General features: G+C 39.0%; 1 protein-coding gene across 4 annotated transcripts; it reads left to right on the top strand.

The window, feature by feature from the left end:
• Positions 1-391: 391 nt before the first annotated feature.
• On the top strand, positions 392-24,737 carry LOC143351829 (UNC93-like protein). 4 transcript variants are annotated; one of them, XM_076783816.1, is made up of 8 exons: positions 392-803; positions 7,827-8,051; positions 10,874-11,429; positions 14,452-14,738; positions 20,943-21,171; positions 22,646-22,805; positions 22,878-23,145; positions 24,246-24,737. In XM_076783816.1, the coding sequence occupies exons 3-8, from the start codon at positions 11,164-11,166 to the stop codon at positions 24,515-24,517; spliced, it is 1,482 nt and encodes a 493-aa protein (XP_076639931.1). In that variant the 5' UTR covers positions 392-803; positions 7,827-8,051; positions 10,874-11,163; the 3' UTR covers positions 24,518-24,737. The 4 variants fall into 4 exon arrangements, with proteins under 4 accessions (XP_076639931.1, XP_076639933.1, XP_076639930.1 ...); XM_076783818.1 differs by lacking the exon at positions 7,827-8,051 and having other exon boundaries at positions 392-614; XM_076783815.1 differs by lacking the exon at positions 7,827-8,051.
• Positions 24,738-25,082: the final 345 nt, after the last annotated feature.

Below are 25,082 nucleotides of genomic sequence, written 5' to 3'. Positions count from 1 at the left end.
TGCGAGCGATCGCTCCGGTTGCAAAAATCGTCACGACTGTATCTGAATAAACTGTTGTAGAAATATTTTCAATCGCGGTTCGTGAAAGCTCTAGAGAAATATTATCCTAGATATTTGTCTAAATAAAATCCATAAAAATGTGCTCCGACGAATCGCAGCGAACCGATTCTCGACTCCGTCTTTCTCGGTTTGAAGGAAAACGGAGCAACTGGAAGCACCTCAATTTCCCATCGCAGATTCGGTCGGTTTCAACCAGCCGTTTCGCGTGTTCGCAATAAAATCGCTCGGAAGCCGCAGATCTCAGGATCGATTCTGAGATGTAACAATCGAGCGTACCGTCTCGAATGCAGATAGCCGTTCTCGACCCGATAAGCATCGAAATCCCTTCTCGTGTGGCTGCACCCGACACATTGTGCTCTCGCGTAAAGGAGAGAAAAGACTCTGGTGGGGCGGAATACGATAGTTTGACCGCGTGATTTCGTGTTCGGTCAGTGCTATTTCATTCGTTGCGCTTGTACAATCGGTCGCGTTCATTTCGCGCGAGGAAAATATGAAATCTCGTACTCGAGTCCCGGTGTAACCGACCAAGTCACCGAATGATCCTCTCCGCGGAGGTGAGATCGAGATCAGACCATCGTTTTCACAGCCATCGCTCGTTATTATCACTTTGGAGCTGAAAATCGTCTCGACTCGTTTCCCAGAAAGTGTCAAAAATTATCTTCTCGTTTGTCATACGGACGTAACCGCCAAATTAATTCGTTCGGAGCAAAGGGAAATCAACATTTTCGACCAAGTGGCTCACGGTAGACATCTCTTATTAATCTTGGGCAGAGAAATTTTGAAAAACTAACTTCTCTTAGCAGTTTTATTCTGGGTTTCGTACCTGGTCAAATTTTGTAGCTCGCACCTATAAACTCAAACACAATTTATACTGAAGGCATTTGGAATAAATTCAAGCAATAATTAGCAGAATATTAATCCACAAAGACAAGTTTCAAATTTCTTCATTCATGATAACAAAATTATAAAGTTTCCGAAGTAAACGAAACTAAATTATTGTATCAACCTCTGCCAAAGAGATCGAATTTAAATGTAGGTCCGCATAAACGTAGTAAACGTGCAAAGAATATAATTTTTTTACGGTGCAATTTACGCGTGTGCAACACGATGGATCGACATTGGCATTCGATGCGAGGCTAATCGTAAAAGTTTGTGCTGTATTCACTCGATAAGCGCTAGATATTTATTATTATACGGGGACCGAATGGTTCATGCATATTTCAGGCGCGACGGGATTAAAGCATTATACAGTAGTGTCCGTGTTACTGGATGGGCAATATCCTTAGATGCGCGTGACCAGAATCCGAGCGGGCAGAATTAGATACGTGAAGAATGTTCTCGACGTAAGTTAAATTGCGGGGAACAAGTAACCTCCAATCCGTGTGGGTGGAATTCGCGACCGTTCGTGCGAAACTGTGGCTGTTAAATAGGAAAATTGTACGATAATGGGGATCGCGTCGCGATAGTCGAACGATATTTATAATTTCGTAAAAGCAGCGATCAACGACGAAATAAATTTAATTGATTTTCGATCGTGAAATTATATGCCGGTGAAACGACAGAATTAATTCGCCATCGCGACCGCCATTGTTCCCCGATAGTTCCAAAGGCAATATTTTCAGTACGGGCATCCAATTTAGTTCGATTCGATTGATTTTCTATAAAAATACGCGCGACTCGCCGGTCACGTTTATTTTTTCAATGGAATGTTGGTTCTACGCTACAGGCTCGACCGTCATTATTTTCTCTGACTGTTCTCTTGATCTCTCGCCATTATCCTGTTATTATTTTAATTGTCTCTCGACCGCGTCTCATCGGTGTCGTCTCGCAGCAATAGTCTTTGCGGTTTTCTTATTACGCTACAGCCTTGCAAGTACATTGTATCGAGCAATGTTTTCGTAAAACGTCGACTGCCTTTCCACGTTTTGCGAAACGCTGGCTCGAGTCGAAGGCTTTATTGGCATTTGTGAACGTAACTTTTAAGTCACGAAAGGCACGGAGAAATAATCCTAAGAATACATAATATAATATTGGTGTTGTTAAAAACTGGTGATTCAATAAATTCCAACTAATGTTTATTCTATTGATAAATCAAAGACGAATTCTTTTCCAACTCCTCGTTGGTAAGTAGTAGTATAACCATATAGTATAACAAATATATTAAAGTACTTAAATAGTACAAAAAGAGAATTAAAAGGGTTCTTGATTGGCAAATTAAATTAAATTATATATTATACAGGGTGTTCAGTACAACCCTGGGAAAAAATTTAATAGGAAATTGTAGAGGGCAAAATAAGACGAAAATCAAGAATATCAATTTGTTGATTGAGGCTTCGTTGAAAAGTTATTAACAAAATTACATTCAAAAATTTCAAATTATTCTAAAAAAATTATTTTCGGTTGCGGGGGTCAATTACAATCATTTTTGGTGAATACACATACCCCGAAATCCTACGTACTTTCGAGAAAAAAATTCTTTACCGAAAATATACTGTATGACTGAATGTCTATAGCTTTTTAACGAGGCTTCAATCAACAAATTACTCTTCTTTATTTTTGCCTTATTTTAGCCTCTAGAATCTCCCATTAAATTTTTTCCCAGAGGTGGTCGAGCGATCTGTATAATCTCTCTTTCAAATATTATTTTAAAACGTTCAACTGTAAACGTTCGTCGCAAGTAGAATTTTTATTAAATCGTATTTCTCTAGTCTCGAGGTTGATGGACGTTTGGGAAGCGATAAAAACTCGGTGGATATTGATAGGGGGAGGTTGATTTTTTGCAAAATATCGCTAAATTCTTCGATACGGAGCGTCGTGCGGGAATGCGATCCCGCGATAACGTCGTTCCATTTCTCGGAGGGAAAATTATTTGAAAAAGTGCCGTCACGGCGTCGCGAGTACGGAGATAAATTCGTCGCTCGGGAAATATTCCGATTCCGTAGCAAAATTCCATCCAACGTGACAACGGTCGCGCGTCCCTTGACCGACGTTCCGTTACTTGTTCGTAATTTTCGAATCGTTGTTTTCACCGCGCCGCTGGGAACCGGGAGCAAAAATCGCCGGTAATAAATTCCTAGGATTTTGTGCGCGGTGACGCACGGTGAATTATTCAAACAATTATCGCCGCGCGGAGTAGCTTTTAAATAATCAATTGCTGTTAAACAGTACCGAGGCGAATGTAATTAATCCCGGGAAGCTCCCAGGATCGCGCTTGATAGATGCTTAGTAACGAGAAAGTAATTAGAACGTTGTAATAAATACCGCGACGCTGAAAGTATGAGTTAATACGATACTTGGGGGAAAGTCTTTCAATTAAGGGTATTCTAATCTGCATGAGAAAGTGCATTTTTTAAATTTTTATCAAAGCATCGCTATTCAAGGTATCAGTTTAACACTTTGCATCATTATTACAAAAATACATAATAGTCTCTCCGCTAATCTTAACAGTTTCTTTTTACAAGACCAAGACGGGGAATCCTTCTGGCCTAACTTCTATAAACAACATTCTTCTGCAATTTTTCACAGAAAGCATTTCTTATCGTTTCGTTTGACGTTCTCATACCTATGCACTTATCGATCGTCAATTCTAATTTTAGCAGAGGCGCTAGTAATAACGGTAATTATTGAGAGTAGGTTCCTGCTCACCGATTTTGATGAAATTTAAATATGTTTTAGAACTCAGCATTTTAGACAACTTTTTCCTATACATATAACCGCCGCTCGGCCTTAGTTTTCGAGATATTTTCCTAATCTCAATAATTACCGTAATAACCATCAATTATTTACGATTCTTAAATTTCCCTATATTTTCTTCTAATCTTTTTTTAAGTGAAAATAAAGTGTTGCGTTTCTAACGATCTTTCATTCCTGAGTTTGAAGAATTGACAGTATTACACACGCGTGTTTATACTTTTGCTCGTCACTGTATCCTATCGGGTTTCATCACCGTGTTTGATGTTTTTAATTCCACCTAGTCATCGTATTACTTTCGCTATTTTGTATACGTCGTTGCATAATCGATATGCTGGAAAGTTTACCCGTCTTACGAAACAAACATTATACGTATCTATGCAAAACACGTGAAAACGTTTCACGTAAATTGCTTAAATGTATATAGCTTGCGAAACGCAGCCGTTCCGGTAAAAAAATTCTTCTCAAACGGAGTCGTAATCAAATCGCGAACAAAGTTTTCAATATGCCGCGAGCTGCTTCTTTGTTTTCCCGGAATCTGGTTATATTAATCTCTTCCGTCTTTATTTCTGAAACAGAAGCCCCTCCCGACCGTACAATGTTCATTTTTTCTCTGCTAGAACAGTGGTTTCGACGGCGATCGTTAGTCAAAAATAATTAGGCGAGATCCATTGGGGCACGGCGATTTAACAATGTCGTCGCTTCTGCTCCTACTACGAATTCCACTGGCAAACATTTCAAAATGAAAAGAATCCCTTACAAAGTTTCGTAGCATTGGAAAACGTTTGATCGTACCTCGGTATTTACACGAGCAAAGGAAATTCAATATTTGCGTAATTAAATTTAGTACCAAATTAAAATCAAACTCTCCAGTCTAAAAAAAAAATTAGTTACTTAATTTAACAATTTCATTTTACACTGATGAATATATTTTCGAAAGCACTCGATTCTTCTCTAATTAGCCAACATTATTCTAAAGTAACACGGTCTCTTCGAATATATTATTATATTACAATTCATATACATCACAGTCTATATTGGACTTTATGCGATACAATACATACGTATATTACAGAAGCATAATTAAATGTCAGAAAATGAGGACAATTTAAGCGTAATTCTATATGGTTGCGAGAAATTAATTAATTCAAAATGGAATGTACGTCCTGTTCATAATGTTCCGAGTTCTTCGTTCCTATTCAACCAAATTTTCATTAACTATAAAAATAAGAGATTTCTACCATCTTCGTCTATTGAAAAATCAAACAATTATTTTTAAACTTAATATTTTTGGGGTAATTTAAATATTTATTTACGTCGAGACTCGTAGATTCGTTTATTAAAAACTCCAAATACGTGTATATTTATTTCTTCGGTATTTTCTCGATGTACAAAATAAGTAAAAATCAGATGAGATAAGATCCAATCGAGCTATAATTTTTGTACGTTATCGTGGGAGAAAATGACCCGTCTAACTATGAATGATGGTATTTCTTTAAGTTTTAATTCATCCAATTACGAACAGTATATTTCAGCTATTGATCGCCTGTTTATATAGTAGAAGTTTATAATGATATAACTTGTTACACAACCTATTAATTACAGAACGAGTATCTGGTGTAGCAAACAAACGAGTGATTACGATTCTTCACCATTTAAATGAGACTTCAAACACAGCTCACGGGATAAAAAAAGATTCATTCAATCTTCGAAGCCGGTAAAGTCTGTTCCAAGAGTGCGTTGCGAAACGATACGCCATCGATAACTCTGTTAACGTTGTTCTATCCACGCGGGAGTTAGGAATTACGTCACCGAATAATGTTTAAAACGTGTACGAATGTAATGAGTCGAATGGCGTTGCAAAGTCAAACGAGTTTCCTTAGATCTCTCCGCGAATCGGAGATTATCATTTATCCTGGGATTATCTTATTTATTAACACTCCGTGCTTGCCTTGCTCGAGCGCGCGTACGATTCGCGGTAACCGTTTGCGACATTCTAATCCCGCGATCGAATGTTGGTTACAGTACTGGACAAAAATATAAGACACTTCGTGTGTTTCTATATTTAAAAATATATGTTTAATACCACATCGAATATACAAAATCTTAAGGACGATTCTTTTTCTTCTAAATATAGAAACACGCAAAGTATATATTTCTCATTCGAAAGATACACAATTGAAAAGTGAGAGAACCTTTGGTTGGACAGAATTGTGAAATAATAACAAAGAATTGGCATTTCTTTTATAGAAACGTTCGATTAACTTTCACGCTTATATTTGGTGAGATTTCCTGTTGTATCCAATAATATCGTTATGTAATTTTGTTGTAACATGTTTGAATTTTGAACAATGCGTGCTTCTAGTTCATTAACATGTTTTGTGTGCTTTCCACGCTTCTGGATAAGTCGTTCCAAACATTTTCGATTATTTGGGTCGGGTGAAGGGGTGGGCCATTCTAAAATTTTAATTATTTTCAAGTAAAATCATGGTGTGACTGGCATTACCTCATTAAAAAATGTGTCTGAAATATCATTTAATTGCTCGTCCAACAATTTAATAGATTTAATACAAACTTGTGTCTGTCTTTCTATTTCGCCCATCAGGGTTATTCGAAATTGAATTTGTTTCCGTCGTTAAAAATTATTTTATTGTACTTTTTCATCCATGACCAAACCACAACTCTTTTATGCTGTTCCACTAAAGGAGGTCGTTTCTTCAATTGCTTGCGTGTCTTGAATTTAGGTTCTTAGACTTTTCAAGGCTATGCACAACTAAATCTATTTAATAATTTCACAATTTTACCAATATTATACGTTTTTTACAGCTACAGTATTAGTCAACATTTATCCACAACCTATTTCTTTCCAAACGAATGCATTAATATTGTGAAAACCCGTTAGAAATCGCGAGAATGGAAAATAGACCAAAAGTATGAATTTAAAAAAAAAATTTTTGCTATCGATTGACATCCATTGCGAAAGGGTGAAAATAACCCCCTTAGTTGGTGTAAACATATTCTTTAAACATCTCTATTAAACAATCGAATACAAAAATTTGAATTTTCTAATTAATCTTCCCAAATGGATGTTAACCGTGTCATTTTTTCAAAAAACTGTCTTACAATTTTGTCCAACCAAAGTCAACTTCTGCGTTACATTTCCATCGGATTGGAGAGTTATGCTCGTTCTGTAGACCGTATATAAAACGTTGGACGTATGTGCATTTTCTTCTGTTGGATACGAAAAATATAGAAATATGCAAAGAGTTTTATATTTTTATTCAGTACTGTAGGCTGTAGTATATCTTCTACGAAGGCGTGTGCACGCAGAATTGAAAATGTATCGAGTTCGACCGAACCCCGTGAAAGGAACAGGAATACCAATCCCCAAGGACGAATTATTCGCACCGGAACAGTCGCGTGTCTCGATGCTAATCAGGCACTGTCAATGCGAGGATTTATGAGAAGGACTTAAAGGCAGATTTTATCTAACGCCAAACATTCGTTTCTTCTTTACGAGAAACGGTTCCGAAGGCCTGCGACGTTTTTTTTGCGTTCTCTTCCACATCTGTTGTCGCGCTTCTGAGCATGTAAACCAATTACATGGGTGTGTACATTTATTTATATAGCCGATCATACGCGTTATAATTGTTTTTATTATTCCCAAGAACGTAAAAAATATTCTCAACCGACGAGATTGGAGATCTGTTAAAGAATCGTGGCAATTATCATGATTTAATCACTTATAGAAACGCTATGCATCGATGCTTATAGTCACGTAATAAATGAATTAGTCACTTCTAATCTGGAAACTTGGATAAGCTAGGAACTTGATCGACCAAGCCTTCATCCGGTTCGTCAGACATATTGATTTCTATAGATAGTTTTATACAAATATTGTACGAGAGTGTCTATTACCGAGTCGATTCGATGCAAGTTTTTTAAACGATTTTCTAACGACAACGTTACAATTATTTTAAACGAAGAGTCTTACTTGCAAATTAACGCCCATTAATAATGATAATGTTTACAGCTTAATTTATAGTTTAGAAATGGATAATGTGTGTTTGTTAGAGCATCGTTTAATTCAATATTAGCAGAACCAAACATCCATAAATCTCAGGCTTGCACGCAGTTGGCACGATCGCTAATTTAATTTCCCGATAATCCAAGCACGTTTAGACCAAAGAGGAAAATTCCTAACGTTACACACTTTAGCGGAATTTCGAATCTTTACAACGTTTCCTGACCTTCGATCAGCCGACGACGCGTTAAACTCGCAGCTTGCCAGAATCGTTCAGGTATCGGTATAAACATAAATATTCAAGAGCTCCGATATTGCAACACCGACACGTACACCGCGCACGCTCCATTTTGCAGAATATATTCCTACGTTTACTCTTCAGACATTCACGATATTCGATCTTTCGCGATGAAATGATAATCTCTTTGACAAAACTGTCAAAAAATGACCTAATACCTATACGAGAATTTTGGCGAACCCTGTTTGTTATCTTCGATCAAGTCAACGAAATTTTACACGTTTCGAGATCGTTTTTCAGAAATTCTTGTTTCTCTTCTTCCGGTCGTCGTACATTTTTCAACGTCTATCAGCGCACCGTTGCTTTTAACATTTCTTTCGCGATTTCTCTTATCAATCAATCGAGAAAGACCCATATCAAAGAGCCGACAGATTCTTGGACGGAGTCTGCAGAAAAGTGCGGGTCAGTAACGTTACTTTATCAGCGACGATAATATTATTTACTTTCTTACTCTACTACAGTCTCGTTGAACTCGTTATCCATTCTTTTTTCTTGGCGTCATCTTTATTACTTGGTTTTTCTTCTTTGTGAAAATTTTATGGGATAAAGGAAATGGCGATCCCTTGCAGAAACGTTTGGAAAGTATATCCCAGTTAAAGTTTTTAATTCTTTACGAATAAAATTACTATTCTCTAAATGAAACTAACATAGCTCAATTTCTATTAAATTTCTCAATCTATTCCCAAGTATAAGTGTCTAAATGTTTTGTTCGAAAATAAAAAAATACAATGCAATTTGAACTCTGTATCGATATTCATCCCTCAAGGGTGCTCTTTTCAATCCGACGTGGACAAAAATCTGCACGATCGAAGCAAGATATTGACAACTAATTTAGTGATAAAATATGGGGGGAGAGGGTAGTCAAAGTAAATGACACGTGTGATCCAAATGCTAACTTACGGAATGTCTCGATTGGATCATAAATGGCGTCGCCGTTCGCCAGCGTCGTAACGCGTCGCGACGATGATGTAGCGTGACGCTGACTCGCGGTAAAATGTACCAGCTCGGTCATTCACCAAGGTAAATTTACATTCGCGCCATTCACACCGAACGTCCTCGAATATAGTCGAGGCTATAGAACGCTTGTCCTGTCGACGAACGTAAACAGACCAGTTGTCTGCAGGTCGAATCCATCGAACGTGACATTATTGGCACGTACCATGACATTAAGAAAATTATTGCTCATCAAACCGTACCTTGGCAAAGGACTAACAACGATTGGTTCGACGCGACAACCGGACAAATTAGTGGATGATAAATGCAGACGCGTTTCCGCGCGTTACATGGCCAACTTCGATTGCTGCGTCGTTGCAACCATTAATCATATTACGGTTTGTCGACACAGTCTTTGTACTTTCCCGCTCGTTCGTAATTGAATTAAAACGCCCGGAAAAGTTCCACGATATTAATGGGTAATCGGAGAAATCGAGATCTTCGTGAAATCGAAATTATGTTTCAGTAATAATTTGAGGAAAACTCTCTTCCACGAGGTACAGTGGAAAGATTTTCTCAAAAATATTCTGAGAAGCGGTTTCAACAATTATGCATCTTAATTAAACGTACAGCGAAGACACAGCATTTTTCGTAATATATTTCGATATAATTTCTAGGTTGCAGAAGTTTTGTAGGCTATTGAAAATCACTTTTACTATTACGAATCTCGTCAAACGCATTATTTCACGGTCCGCTAGATCGGAATTAGGATCTTGTTTCTCTGCTCGAGAAGCGCATCCGGCAGTGGATTTGCGCGAGCGTGATGTACTAGTCAAATTATACAGTGGGGATAACCCTCTTATTGACATTGAAGAGCCAATTAACTTTAACTCGACTGTGATATTAATCGATGTCCTAGATATCGCGATACATCGTTATCACGGTGTCCCAACGCCGCGACGAGTGAACGTAAACGAATTACGGCAGCAAATTAAGCGTGTTAGCCAATGTTTGGACAATTTGTTGCCATCGGCAAAGCGAAAAGACTTTTGCGCCAATAAAGCGCTGGCAAAAATACTGCGCATGGATACGATTACGATTTTTGCGTTTCTTTATTTTACCGTGATAATACGAGGGCAGATAAGATTGTATAAATTGAGACAATAAAATTAACGGATCGGTAGATATCAGATAAACAATTACTTAACCGATGTACGAGAAAAAATCGATAAAAAGTGTTAATATGTATGTAAGGAATCGAGTTTGAATTATTTGTACGTGAATTTTAATCAATCTTTTCGGTAAATTCTCTCCTACCTTCGTGTACTCTTTCAGACAATTCTTTATATTTTTTCTTGTCGCTGTTACAGTTATTTATTCTACGTATTCCATGATTTTCCCTTTCAAATCTCGCGAGATTGGTCTCACTTTACTTAATGAAACTTCGTGGAAATAAAATGGTGATAATAATTTTAAATATCTAGTCTGCGCGTTACTTATGTACATTAAAACGTTCTTACTAGAGAGCTGGTAACGAATCAAGAAAATTGAAAGTAGAATGTACAAATTAGAAATTGCTGTATCCCTCAAATCTCTTTAAGTTTACTTTCTAAACTCGCGTTGGGGAAAGATTCAACGTAGAATTCTCACATTACAATGTAATTTAAAAACGATCAATCAACCTCGATCGATGGTCTAAAAGACGACGTAACCATGTGTGGAAAGTTTCAAATATTAATCCCATTAGAAAACCATCAAATATTAAGCGATACATGGAGAATGCAACTAGTTTTTGTCACTTTCTGTTTCGAAATAACTGTCATTTCTCGCGAGTTTACTAATTATGCAACCAACTCGTTCGTCCCCAGGTTCTCTCGATGTCCCTGGAACTCTGACGAAAGGCTGAGGAGCCATTGATAAGCGAACCACTCATCCTCGGTCGTTGGTATCGTGGCAATATTTCAATCGAGCGACCAACATATTTTACGATGCACCGCGAGACCCTCCTCGCACCTCTCGCGTGAAATCTGCTCTCGAAAGGCGCGTTTTCATGCATCGACCGCCGTTGGCGACACGCAGAACGCGCGGTCTACGAACGTGATATATCCCGGCAGCTGGCGAGGATTTTAATTCGCGACGAGATCAATTCGATCGTATAATGGCGCTCGAGAAAACAGACACCGCGGGACAATTCGTGAAAGTGCGAAACGAGAGGGTCATTTACGAGCCGTCCGAACGATGGCGGATCTGGAGGAACATTTTGGTGATCGGACTAGCGTTTATGGTGAATTTCACGGCATTCATGGGCGCCACCAATCTGCAGAGCTCGATCAACGCGGACCAATCGCTGGGCACCTTCACCCTCGCTTCGATCTACGGTAGCCTGATCTTCAGCAACATCTTCCTACCGACTTTGATCATAAGGTAAATCCTCCAAACGATTAACGATCCAAAATTGCCCAGTGTCTCTACTCCGTTTCTCCTATTGTTATTAACCGTATTGTCAGCCGTAATTGCACGCATTATTCCTAATATCTGTTGGGGAATTACGTCGGGAAAGCAATTTTTATCGAACAATGCAACCCTTTCTGTAAACCGAAACAGTGTAATAATATAAAAGAGAGCGTGTTTCTGAATAGCCCGCGAAAGTCTGTCCTTTGTGAGCAAGTCGAGTTGAAAATGTTCGAAAAAGGTATTGTTTGTCGAGCTTTTTTCCCCACTGTAAGCTTAAAATCTGTCGCGTTCGCGATAATTTTATCTTAACGCGAGATGCGACGTATCAAGCCATTTCGTTCTATCGTATTTAAAACGCGGCGCGAATTGTAAAAGCGTCTTTCCGCTTCCCTTCGCGGTGCCGTATTCAAGTACACGTGACCTGTTTAGTGCAAAAGGGTCAAGCAGTTGGAGAGCATTTACCTTTTGTATCTTTTAATAAGTAAAGAGAAAGTGTCGGGAGAGGAGAAACCGTAGAGCGTCGGTCGTTCTATGCGTGCTTCCTTTCCCATTTTTAATTCCATTTAAACGCCGTTAAACCTCGACGATTTGTTGAAAGAAATTTATTACGCAACGTGGAAAGAAACGAGCGCCAGCGGCTTTTTGAAAAACCAGACAGACACTGGCAGTAATCTTTGTTATTGAATTTTATTTTCCGTGAAATTCTCGCCTTGACACGGAATCATCGATTACTTCCGATCGCCATATTGCACTGTAGGCCAAAGCCGGATAACCGATGCAACAGCGTGTGTTATTTTTTGGCTTTGAAAGTCGTTCGCGCTCAGTTTATTATGGCAGTAGCCAGATTTGACTCCGTACTATGATTTTTTTTATTTTTTAAATTGCAAAGTTAGCAGTTTCATATAATATTGGACCTTCGAAAGGCTACGACCGTTTCCCTTTTATGTCATCCTGAAATAGACATATCGTAGATGTTTTAAGAGCTCTCGCAGACGTTGTAAAACGTGTACTTCTTTAGAAGCGACGTATCCTCAATAATTGGAAATAAAAGTTATTATTATTTCGTGGAAAAGTTTCGACACAATTTAAGTTTGGAAACTTTTGAGATGGATCGTGTAAGTTCACGTTTCTTTCTGAGAATATTAAATATAGAATTTACTCGATCAACGATATATCGAAATGGAACTATTCCGAGGATTGAGAATCCTATTTATTTAAGTTAAGCATGGTTAATAGAAACTCACTACGGAGTGCAAATGAACTTCTAGAAATTGAGTTCTTATCGCTTCTTCGGAAATAAACTTTGTGCCAAGTAGAACATGATATCACACAGTGTTACACATGTTCCTTCAGTGAGCTCAAATATCTCGTAATTCATTAATAAAATAGATTATTCAAATTATAATTTGTAGAGGGAAGCTTTGTTGTCACCGTTCTCTGAAAAAATGGATTATTAAACAAAAACGAGAGCGTTAATTATAGACTGTATGCGCATAAATTATTAGCATTGCATTAATCACAGAGACACCATTTGGTGATTTGATCCGCAGCTGTTTAATAATTAATTCTGTTCGAAAGTCGAGGTTGATTTATATTAATGACGTTCTAATAATAGTAAATTAAGGTAACATAACGAACTCATAATACAAAAGGTATTAACGCCAACAGGAATTAAAAATTTGTTGCGCATTAACACCAGAACTACCGACAATTATAGTGTGTTTATTTGTACCAAAGAAATTAAAACGATAAATACGTGAAGAAATGTGAAATGCAATAAAAATAAGTCTTTACTCATTCTCTCGTAGAAAATTTTCAAAAATTCAGTCGAGTATATTTTTTACAATTTTCATCAAAAATTACGAATGAGTCATTTTAACCACTTTGATAGTTCTAGTGTTAAAAAAGTAAAACTTCGTACTTACGTTTCTTGTAAGATTCACCATTATATGTATTTCGGAGGATGATCCAGAAATTCCATTACCAATTCATCAGCACCACTCACATCCATAATTAGACTGCGGATCTTTATGTAAATTCATACTTTTATTAATAGAATTAAGGAAACGAGAGCTGTCTCTCTTTGTAGAGGGTTGTCTCAACCTCTAAATACAATAATTCGTACCTTTAGTGCATTCTGTAGCTTTTTGAAAATTTAAATTATCCATAAATGCATAAATATCCGCAGTCCATTCACGATACAAAAATTCACTTCGTTCTTCCGACGCGAACACGCCAGTACACCGAGATACGCCAACAGATTCAAGGGTCCTTTCGAATGTTTCGCGTAAAGTCCTTCGCACATCTTTCCACTATCCTCGCTCAGACAAGACTGATTTCACTCATTTCGAAAACAATTCCAAGACCCTGGGACTACGTTCAATATGACCCCAACGTATTTCATGGATACCTGGTATCCCTACCTGCGCCGCTTGTAAACATTCCCAACGTAAATTATTTCATGACCCTTCGACGACGTATCCGCGACCATTTCTCTGAATGTACAAAAGCACCCTTCGCGCCTGAGAGTCTTGTAACTTGATCCTAAACAGACGTTTTCTACGACCTATCCTTACGAATAACTTCCTCTCAAATTCCTCTCAATTCAACCATAAATTAATCGTAGAAATTCCAATGTTAACCCCTTACCGTACAATGACGTGTCCTACTCGTGACAAGTTTTTAATGTCAAGTTTAACAGTTATGAGGCTACTCACTTGCCATCAAAATCAACAGATTTTAACATTCACGAGGTATTAGTAAAACAAATCTATTATTTTTCGTGGCCATTCCTTGTACGAATAAATTTAAACAAAATTAAATAGAATACGTTTGAAAAATTATTGAGAATTGAATCGTGCGTCAAGGGGTTAATTTTCTGTTCTCACGAGTATGAGATGAAAATTGTTGAGGTATCACCGAAGAGTACAAAAGAAATTTGCCCAATGAATGAAGTTTCAACCGTAAAAGGTGTCTTATCTTGTCCTTGCAGCTGGCTAGGTTGTAAATGGACGATATCCTTGGCCATCTTGACTTACGTGCCTTTCATGGCCGCTCAGTTTTACCCAAAATTCTACACCATGATACCGGCTGGATTGCTGGTCGGCATTGGTGCGGGTCCTCTTTGGTGCGCCAAGTGCACCTACTTGTCAGTCGCGGCGGAAGCATATTCCACCCTCTCAGACGTAACCGTGGACGTCCTCGTCACGAGGTTTTTCGGAGTGTTCTTCATGTTCTACCAAATGGCGCAAGTCTGGGGGAACCTCATATCTTCGGCAGGTACGTACGTTCGCACACCTTCCTTTTTACGTATAAGTAACTTCGAGTAAGTACTGTGCTTATCGCGTAAAAAATATATTCAAGATTCTGAGACTAAATTATCACTGGAAGAACGAGCTTCGAACATTTTAAAGTTTAATACTTTCGTTAACTTTCTACGCTGAGCACTTTTAAACCTAGACATAGCACTTTCCCCAATTCATACAGTGAGAATTCCTTGAAATCTAGTAAAACATTTTTCTCTGGTTTCCAATATTCTTGCATTTAAAAAAACACCGAGAGTCATACGCACTTCTTTGCTTTAACCTCGATTTCCTTGCGATGAAAGCAAAAAAAAAGAAATTTCCCCCATTTAAATGTGACTCGTAATAAGATGCTTTCGATAGGTTTTCGTGGAAATTAAATCGCCCCGGGTATTTCTATGCTATTACCGTAACGCGATGCAACTGCTGCAGAAGCAAAGTCTGTAAAGGCAACGAGTTTCTAGTCAAACAATTTTATTAGAATCGGTGGAAGTTATTAGTAAGTTGAACGGGGTTAATTTAATTACACGTTGCTTCTACGGCCCAGGGAAAAGTCCTTTGGCAAGAAAGCAGTAACAGTCCTTTCAGCACTCTGCCTTTAAAGTAGTTATAGCATGTACGTTTCCGAGTATCTCTGCTAAGTCTCCATTCAGTCTCGGATATAAAGGCTTTGATTGCGATGCAATTTGCCGGAATAGAAACAATGTCGAGCGTTTCGCTGCAAATTTGCAAGCGTTGTTCAGTCTCTATCGTCGGAAGGAACGATTAAACAGCGTCGAAGGCGACTAAGTAAGTGCCATAAAACGAGGCAGCGCAAGGCTCTCTACTGTTTTTAACACAGCGAACTTTCGAAAAAAATAGTTATTAGTTATGAGTGAGACTATGTATTCCGCTTTATAAAATCTACAACCCAGGGGAGTACTGACGAATAGGTGAATGACTATAGTAATGATTAGACTGCGGATGTTTATGCAAATTCATATATTCCTAGGAAACTGATAAAAGAGTAAAATCTAAATAGAAGTTTGTTTTATCACTAGAGGTTCTTGAAAATTGAAGTTCATGCTACTTCAGCAAATTCAAATACGCCCAAATCATATATTGTAATGTTATGTATTCGTTCTCAGTCTATAAATTGACTTTAACACTAAACCTATATCATGTACACCCATTCCTACCATGACTGGTTAAATGACTAGTCTTTCTTCTTCACTTTTACTAAGCAACGTAATTTTTGCATTATATGTATAGAAAGTTATGTTTCGATTTTTATTCGTAAGATATTCTTCTCTTTTATGTTAAATAATTGTTTAATTTTCATCAGATAGAAGATAAATTGCACTTGAAAACGAATTTTGTTTCAAATCGATACGGTAGTTAGTTCTAGAGAAAACAATTATTTACGAAAAAGTGGCATAGTAATTATGTAAACACCCTGTATACAAATTTAAATTCATTTTCAATTAAACAAACAATTCATGATCCAGTTTTATTGTAGTCATACGATCAGTAGGAATTGCTGAAACTACTTTGGGTATGTAGCGTCAAAGTAAATGTCAAAATAAATATAGAAGATGGAATAAATTATAATAGGTGATATAGTCATTAGATAGAGGATGAAATGCCCTTTAAAATGAGCGTTTGTGAGAATCGATAGCTTTATTAGTTCCGGAGATATAGCGATTTCAATTTCAAGTCGATGCGGTGGCTAGTTCCGGAAATATAAGGGTACGGAAGCGTTTGTTTACTTTTTTACTACGGCCTTGTCAAGGCCGTTGACCGCGCGCGCACATTGAAAGTAGGTCAGTCGATCACTCGGTCACGAGAGTCACGTACGAGAAAGAGAGGTCCCGCGCGACGCGTCAGACGAAGACAGAGATAGTCGAATTGGAAAAATTACCCCTTTACATAAATTACGGTATCTCGAAAACGGAAAGTCGGATCGACAAAAACCAAAAACCATTTTAAAGAGGAAGGTTCACCGCTCCTAACAGTGGCTCAATAATTAATAAAACACCAGTAGTTTCGGAACTGCACGCGTCTAAAGTTTTAGTATTTAATGCGCGTTAATAGGCCTTTCCAAGACGGAGAGCGCGTGGACAGTGGAATTTAAAAAATTACCTTTTACATAAATTACGATATCTCCTAAACGGGAAGTCGAATCGACAAAAACCAAAAGCCATTTTAAAGGAGGGGCTTTCCTGCTGCAAATAATGCCTTAGTTATGGAGAAAACAATAGTAACTTCGGTACCACACGCTTCTAAAGTTTAACTATTTTGATAGGCGTTGTTAGACTGTTCTAAGACAGTGGAAACTGAAGATTCTCTTCTATATATTTCCTATTTACATCGGAAGCTATCCAGAATTTGATACCAAATTTTGTCCAGTTTTTTCTAAAAAAATATAAATCAGACCGATCAGACCAGTCGTGATAGACAAAGCTGGCTACATATTTTTCTCAGAAAACAAACAATAAGAATAGATGTGAATATTGTAAAATTCATTGCACGTATACTATAAGAAAAGTCGTGAAGTTAAATGTTGCTAAAATAATGTGTGTTAGAAATTCTAAACGAAATTCTAAAAACGGTCATCGATGTGTTAAGCGATAAACGTCATCAACTACTTCTTGACAATATTGGAAAAATAATATCATTGAGCCTCGGTTGGGATAGAAATGTTCAATTTACGAGTCACGTCCGGGGATCATTTTAAGAATCATTACTTTTATGTTTTCTCAAAGTGTTTTCGTTTTAATCGACAGTGAAAGGGTTACGAAAGGTGTAAAAATAGGTGTTTATCGGTGCTGTCGATACAGTTTGCGCGCTGGAAAATGCAAACAACGCCCGGCATTCGCGTTTGTCGATAATCCCCGCCTTCGAGCGACACTGGTACCGGTTTCCGCGATATTCGCTACGCACCGCAATTAAACCGCCATCGCTAATCGCTCTGCGGTCTCGATACTCTCCCGCGGTACAACGGTGGTTCGACGTCCGGTTTTCGCCTCGGTTACCGGGTCGTTCGCCTAACAAATAATCCGTTTACTCGACGGATGATTCCGACAGATCCCCAGCAGCGTGCTCCTCCAATGACCGCTGAAGAGATTCGCTCTTTGGCGATCGAGATCGAGAACGAAAGCTCCTCTGCGAAAATTAAACAAAAAACCATCTTGCTGGTTGCTTCGTTATCCCTATGGGAAAATCTCCGGATTCTAATTGGGATCAGTTTCGACTTCTCTCTAATTGAGACCTGGCCAAGTAATCCGCTCGGATTTTATTCGGAAATATAACAATAAAGTCGCACAGTGTAGTGTTTGTCTCGAAAAGGCGGGAGAAGATTACCTTTGTATAAATAGTGTCAAAAACTTGTTCGGAACTAATTTTAATTGTGAAATATGCCCGATAATTCTTCGCTGGATTCGATCCGATAGGAAATATTGATTCCTCGAGACTTAATTTATTCGAAGAATTTCCAGTAGATTTGGACGTATTGCAATTCTTGCGCTCAAGATACAATAATTGAATCACAGTATTGCCAATTACCATATATACTCTTTCCGTATAAAGCTCTGTCCCGGGCTTTTCACGAACGAACGTCGATGTCCGATAATCGTGAAACGAGAGAATAAAATAAAAGTAGAGTATCGCGACCTAGGTTCAAAAGGTTCTTTCAACGACTCGGTATTGGTGTACTCGTGGTCCAGTCTCACGGGATGCCCGAGTTTATTCATGAAGCTTCCAAGTCGATCCCCGGAATCCGTGGACTTGAAACTTTTAACGTTTCCCTGATACGACGAAACGCTGAATCGCAGGGCACCGAGCATTGTCACGCTAAGTAGAAAAGCAAAGACCGTGATTGGGGGAACAAAATCGCGAACGTGATCCCGGCGACTTAAAAAGTTTCGAGGTTTTCGCGTATTCCCCGTTTCCTGATTAAAGCCGCCCCCGTAGTTTGCGTGCACAATACAAATCGAGTTAACGATTCTCCATGTCGGGGGCAATTAGATTTGCTACGAGATATCGCTGATAATACACCAGCGTTTCGTGTCTCGAATTACTGCTCTATCAATTGCTGCAGCCAGACCGTCGACAGATTCATTGAAACTAATTTTATCGCGACCATGTCTCTCCGATAAACGATTCAATTTCTACGAACGATAAGATCGATGCTATTTTAAAACATTTGTTTAATTTCAGGGGTTTTAAAGGAGCTCCACCAACGTTTATATTCATAATACTTTCAGTATTTAAAAATAGATCTGTAGATAAATCCCTCGACATTAATATTGAGAAGTTGCAAACGACGAGAAGCTTGCTGGTAATTTTATTTTTCTGTCATTCCCCAGTCTCAGACGTCACGTTTCAACCATACTTTATGTCCGTGTAAGTAAAAGAAGTATGATCTATCGGTCACATTATGTACCATATTCAAACCGTTCATCTGTCCTCGTAAAATGTATTATTAGAAAATGTAACATGGCGGGCAGTTTCTCAAATCAATGGTGGTAATGAAAATGTTAAAAAGACACACGACGAATTCCTCCTGCGAAAATTGTAAAGAAGAGCAGGAATGGATTCGATCGTATCGATGATATAGGATCCGCCATTTTCTTAACGTCCGGGAATTACTGGCGTCTACAAATTCTCGCGGCAATTTTTGCCAAAAGGAGAACCCCGTAGATATTGGAAACTTCTACGAAACTCAGTTATGCCCTTTGGAAACTTCACAGTTTACGACACGCCCGGTTTCGACCGAGTAAGTGAAAAAGAGAGAATATCGAATCTTTAGAAATGAATTTCCAGTTTCACCCCACTAAACAAAGAATGACAATCCGGAGTTCGTAGGCGACAAGCGTTTGGAATATTGAGTTTAAGAGCACGAGAAACGTAAACCTTCGTTGGCGAACTGGCCACTTCGATCCTAAAGAACGAAAGTCTATGGCTCGAGATTTCCGTCCAAGAATTCGATCGATCCATTTCTTATTTTATTTTCTACCCTTAAAATTTCGTTGAAACAAATATTGCTGATAATATTCGATAATGTACCTCGATTCATACCGAGCTGTGAATAATTATAAACTCAAGTATCATGAACAAAGTTAAAGGAAACAGAAAACGAAAATTTTCTTCAAAGTTTCGACTCGTGAACGAGTTTTTATAGTTCCTCAGAGGAGTTAAGTGGCAGCTACGTGTTACGATATCCACGAAAGTCACGAAGCGCTAGAGACGAAGACGATGGGCCCCGTTTGAACGTCAAGAGCCGAGAGATCGAGAATGCTTGCGTACACTTTGGTACGAACACACCGAGGGCCAAGAGGGTGGATTCACGGAGCCTTTTAAGTCCTGTAATGAGCATGGAGGAGCACATTTGGCCGTAGTTTTCACCGTCAAGATCGCTTTACATACCGCTCGAGTGCTCCCCAAGTAGGTGACTACGCTGCCTCCATATACTCGCCTGCCCCCGAGGATCCGTATCTACAGCCATCATCATCAACCGTCTATATAACGCTCTGTTCACGCGGAAAAGTATACATTGGAAAAAGCGGGAGGAACGTGAGCGCGGAAGATAAGAGTTCCCTCGGATTAAAGCACGCGCATTCGTGGCAACGGAGGATCGGATTGGCCTTCATCGAAAAACGGCTGGCTCGCAATAATGAGCCACAGGATGTCGAAGGACAGGATTCGAGGGTGGTTGAACTGCCATAACAGCGATGGGGATCGAGAAGTGCACGTTAGGAGAGCCGACCCTCTTCGAGGAGTCCGCAGATGTCGATTCCGTGGAAAAATAAGGCGGAAGCCGGTCCCTCGTGCAGCTTCCGGGACGACGGAGGGTGAGAATCGATGTTGGACCGTCGATCGGGCAACGGGTGCATCTTACGACACACTTTGTACCGACATGTAAATTACACGGTATTTGTCTTACACGAACCTTTAGAGAAAAGCATAAATTAACCAGCGGGACTTTACGTAAATCGTGATTTATCGAGGGAAAGAATACATCTGCAAATGGGAAACGTGGGGGAAATGAATTGAGTGGTTCGATAGTGTCCATTTCTCTACGATTTAATTTTTTAACAGAATCATATATTCTTTTACTCGTTAACGTGTTTGAAAAATCACATAATTATTTAGAAACAGATTCGTTTTTTATTTCAAATTAAATTCCGATTGGCGTTTGCAGTACTTTCCTATGGGCTCGACGCGGTGCCTACGAACGCCACGATGCTAAACAACAGCATCGTGGCGGAAGCGTGCGGCGCCAACTTCTGCGGGGCGACTTCCGGCGACGCTGAGACCCCGAAAATAGAACGGCCGCCGGAGGAAAGGATCTACCTGATTTCCGGGATCTATTTGGTCTGCATGATCGTGGCTTCCTTGATCGTCGCGTTTGGGGTCGATTCTTTAACGAGGTAACCACCCAATTTATTAATTAAGTTAAGCATATTTATTGCATATTTAAAATTCATGTAGTATTGATACCCCTTTCAATATAATACGATAATTATTTATATCGAGTTTCGTATTTAATTACGTTACAATTGCTTGCAAAGTTGTTAACAAATTTTCACGAGAAAACTCACCGAAGTCATTCGATATGCCGCTGATGTAGATTGCAAAGTACATACGTTGTATCGTGTATGGTATGAATTGATAATGTATAAATGGAATTCCGTAACGTTTCAGACAATATTGTCTGAAACGTTACGGAAACGTTGCCGAAACTCGCGCAGAGCCGAGCGTAGGCAAACTGCAGTAACTTTACAGCCACACGTTAGAAATACTTCATAAACTATTTCAAATATTCCCGCTGTAAAGGAAACAAAAATATCCCTGCAATATTCCTGCAGTGTTCCGTGCTATGTGGGGATCTAATAACGAGGGTCTAATACTTGGACAATTTCTACGCTATAAAATATCTATAGCCAAAGGATAATCGAAAAATTTGATTATTGGAATTTTTTAAAGATCTGCCCTGACCAGAACTGAATGTTTTACAGTTTGTTGACATTGATTCGAGCCTGCCACCGTTGGAAAAATTCTGGCCCACTTCGTACAGACCCTTTGTCGTTTCGAAATCAGATTCCATCGATTTCGGCTAGATCGACAGATATTGAAAACTGTGTCAAATTTATGTTTTACCGCACATTCGATCCATTCATCGCAATGTCGTGTTAAGAGCGTGCACACGTCGCTCGAGAAGAATGGTTACGTTTGTATCGTTCGACATCTGGTCCCCTGAAAAATCCGTGTTATGAGAATCAGTCTCATCAGAGAAGTATTGGAAACCGATAGCCGCGTCGCGTATGAAATTTCAGTGCACTGGAATGCGCGGGTAAATACAAGCCGGGCTTTTATATTGGAAAGAAAAAAGGAAAAGCAGAATATATTCAGCGTCAATCGGCTAAGTTGAGATATATGAGTATCTGGGGAAGTTTGGAATTCGGCGCTTCCAATGGATTTGCAACCGAAGCAAAACGCATTGGAACGTAGATCGTCCACGGATTATAACATTCTCGCGATCTCGGAATAAATGACGTATTTATCCTTTACGATTCGCGTCAGATTTGGTATTTTGTTAAGACCTCTGGTAAGACCCGTAAATCAGAGTTTATGGTACAGCACCCAGGATCACGTTGTTTCGAAAAAATATTGGAACCATTTATCGTGTTGCTACCTTTTTCTCGAACATCATACATCACAACTGTTCAACCGTTTTTGACAATCTTGGCCTTTAGATACGCGATCGAACACTGGTAAAAATTGAGCAATAGCTCGAAGACCTTAACCGTTACTGAAATGAATTACGATCTTTCAAAACAATTCTCTGACGAGTAATCTTCTCGTAATATTCGACTGGATATTATACTCTTATGACACCGCCAGGTACAACAAAGGCAGATCCGGTTCAGGGACAGGTTTGTCCGGAGTGAAATTACTGGCCGTGACGTTGAAACTGTTGAAGGAAAAGAGTCAGCTCCTCATTCTGCCTATAATAATCTTCATCGGAGCAGAGCAAGCATTCTTGTTCGCCGACTATAATGCTGTGCGTAGATTCCTTTCTGCTATTATACTTTCCACGAGTCACTTTATTATGTATACGACCGGTTTCTTTCAGTCGTTTGTGTCTTGCGCATGGGGGATCAGCAACATCGGTTTCGTGATGATCTGTTTCGGCGTGACGAACGCTATTGCTGCACTGGGCGCGGGATCTGTGATGAAGCTGACAGGACGGAAGCCTTTAATGATATTCGCCTTCTGTCTCCACATGGGAATCTTCATTTTTCTGTTGCGCTGGAAACCAGTACCCGAGCAGAGCTCCATGTTCTTCCTGATGTCCGGCCTATGGGGCCTCTGCGACGCCATGTGGCTGGTCCAAGTTAATGGTATTTATCGCAAGCGATCAGAACGATTAGATTTATTTCACTCAGTTTGAAGCAACGTTTGTAGACTGGCTTAAAATTTTTTAACGATGCGACGGTCGATAATTAAGCCGCTGTCGATACGAATACTGCCTCTTCTATCGATGTTTAAACAATGAAATAAATCCCACCCACGATCGCAGATGATATAGAGGGATTTCGTGTCATAGTGTCACAGTTTTGTTCATTGGATAAATTTTGTTCGCAAATGCCAAATAAAACTTGCTCGTATCTGTGCATGATATAAGAATAAGAGTATATCGATTATGGTGAGAGAACAAAATAATAATTGGGTACCATGGAGGTTTAGATGACTCGAAAATAACTGATAAAAATCAACATTTCATTTGAATAGTAGATAACCAATCGAACCAGCGTATAGAAATAGTGATGACTTTGATTGCTTCGAAATAATAATTATCCCTTTCAATATTTAATCTTAATTCTAAACGTTATAAAGATAGAAGTCAAACTCTAACCGGTAACACGAAAATGCATTGGATGATAGGTCGATAGACCAAGTACACAAGTAGACTTTGCATCTAATGTAACTAATATAACTATTACATCTATGCCACGGTGAAAAAGTAGCATCGTTTTTACTGTTTGTCGAGAAAAACTTTCTGTGATGTAACTGTTTATTGGTACAGAAGATCTCATGGGGATGTAGTATCGACAGTGGTATAAGTAAATTTTCCTCGATTCCACTTTCTACTGTATATTATTTCTGTTCGGGGCTTCGTTTGCGTAAATTTCTAAATTACAAGTACTACATTAGACAGAAGGGAATAAAAGGGTAATTCGTAGAAGTAGGGGAAAGAAGAAACGAGTTAGAGGGGTGCATCCGAAGAATGATTTGAAATGTATCATCTTTAGGTAATCAGGGTCACTTTCTTTCCCCTCGAACAGTCGAATGATCGTTGATTCACGGGGTTATTTTAATCAGGATTTCTTAAACGTTACCGTAATCTTTGTACGACCTTTCATTTACAAAAGGATTATTTCTTATTGTCCAACGAAACTTGGAATTTTTTCTAATTGTCAGTTCCGTTTTAATCTTGCAGCTCTGTCCGGAATACTATTCCCAGGCAAAGAGGAGGCAGCCTACTCGAACTTTCGACTGTGGGAGTCCACTGGTTCCGTAATCACATACGCGTATAGTCCCTACCTCTGTACACACATGAAGCTCTACGTTCTGATAGGGATCCTCTGCCTCGGAATGGTCGGCTATGGTCTTATCGAGTGGTCCGGGAAAGCCGACAGAAGGGTCACAGCGTCGAAGCCCGATTTCGAGCTGGTCACCAACGGCGAATCAAACGACACGACGAAACTTTGAGCCGACGGAAACGTATCCAATTCTGTCGAACGTTGTTTCCATATCCCGTGCATTCCATGAAAACGATCGTATATGATCTCTTACGCGTCAATATAAATCGAATGCAGTGATTCCTAAGCATACGTATATATTTTTAAAACGTGTACGATATTTACAACACGCAAAGAAATACACGATCTCTCGTAGCGTTGAAAGAAACGCGAGACGATTCGAAATCCTATTCGTACGAGTATTACTTCGAAAAAGAGAACCGATTTGTCGAATGAATCGTTGCAGAAAGGTAGACTCAGAATCGTGTAAATAATATATAATTCCGTTATACATAGAAATCATACATAAATGCGATGCACGTGAATTTCTATGTACAGAGAGTGTCGGTGGAACGAGCAGTCAGGACCTGAAGGTATGTGATCTTGTGTGATTTGTACCACAATATATGTTTTTATTTTATTCTTGTGGACACCTACTAGATTTTACACAGGTATTTTCTCTTAACCGCTAAGATTTTTCATCTCCATTCTTTTTAAATACGTAGTTTAATGTTACATCGTGTTGTCTAGGTGCT

This window comes from Colletes latitarsis, chromosome 2, assembly GCF_051014445.1.
Source record: "Colletes latitarsis isolate SP2378_abdomen chromosome 2, iyColLati1, whole genome shotgun sequence".
NCBI lineage: Eukaryota > Metazoa > Arthropoda > Insecta > Hymenoptera > Colletidae > Colletes > Colletes latitarsis.
The sequence above is the reverse complement of the archived record's forward strand: the minus strand, read 5'-3'. Positions and strand labels throughout refer to the sequence as shown.

Coding starts and splice junctions, on each gene's coding strand:
- LOC143351829 (XM_076783818.1), top strand. CDS start 11,164: ATGGCGCTCGAGAAAACAGACACCGCGGGACAATTCGTGAAAGTGCGA. Junction 14,739..20,942: donor GAACCTCATATCTTCGGCAG/GTACGTACGTTC, acceptor TGGCGTTTGCAG/TACTTTCCTATGGGCTCGAC. Junction 22,806..22,877: donor TGTTCGCCGACTATAATGCT/GTGCGTAGATTC, acceptor GGTTTCTTTCAG/TCGTTTGTGTCTTGCGCATG.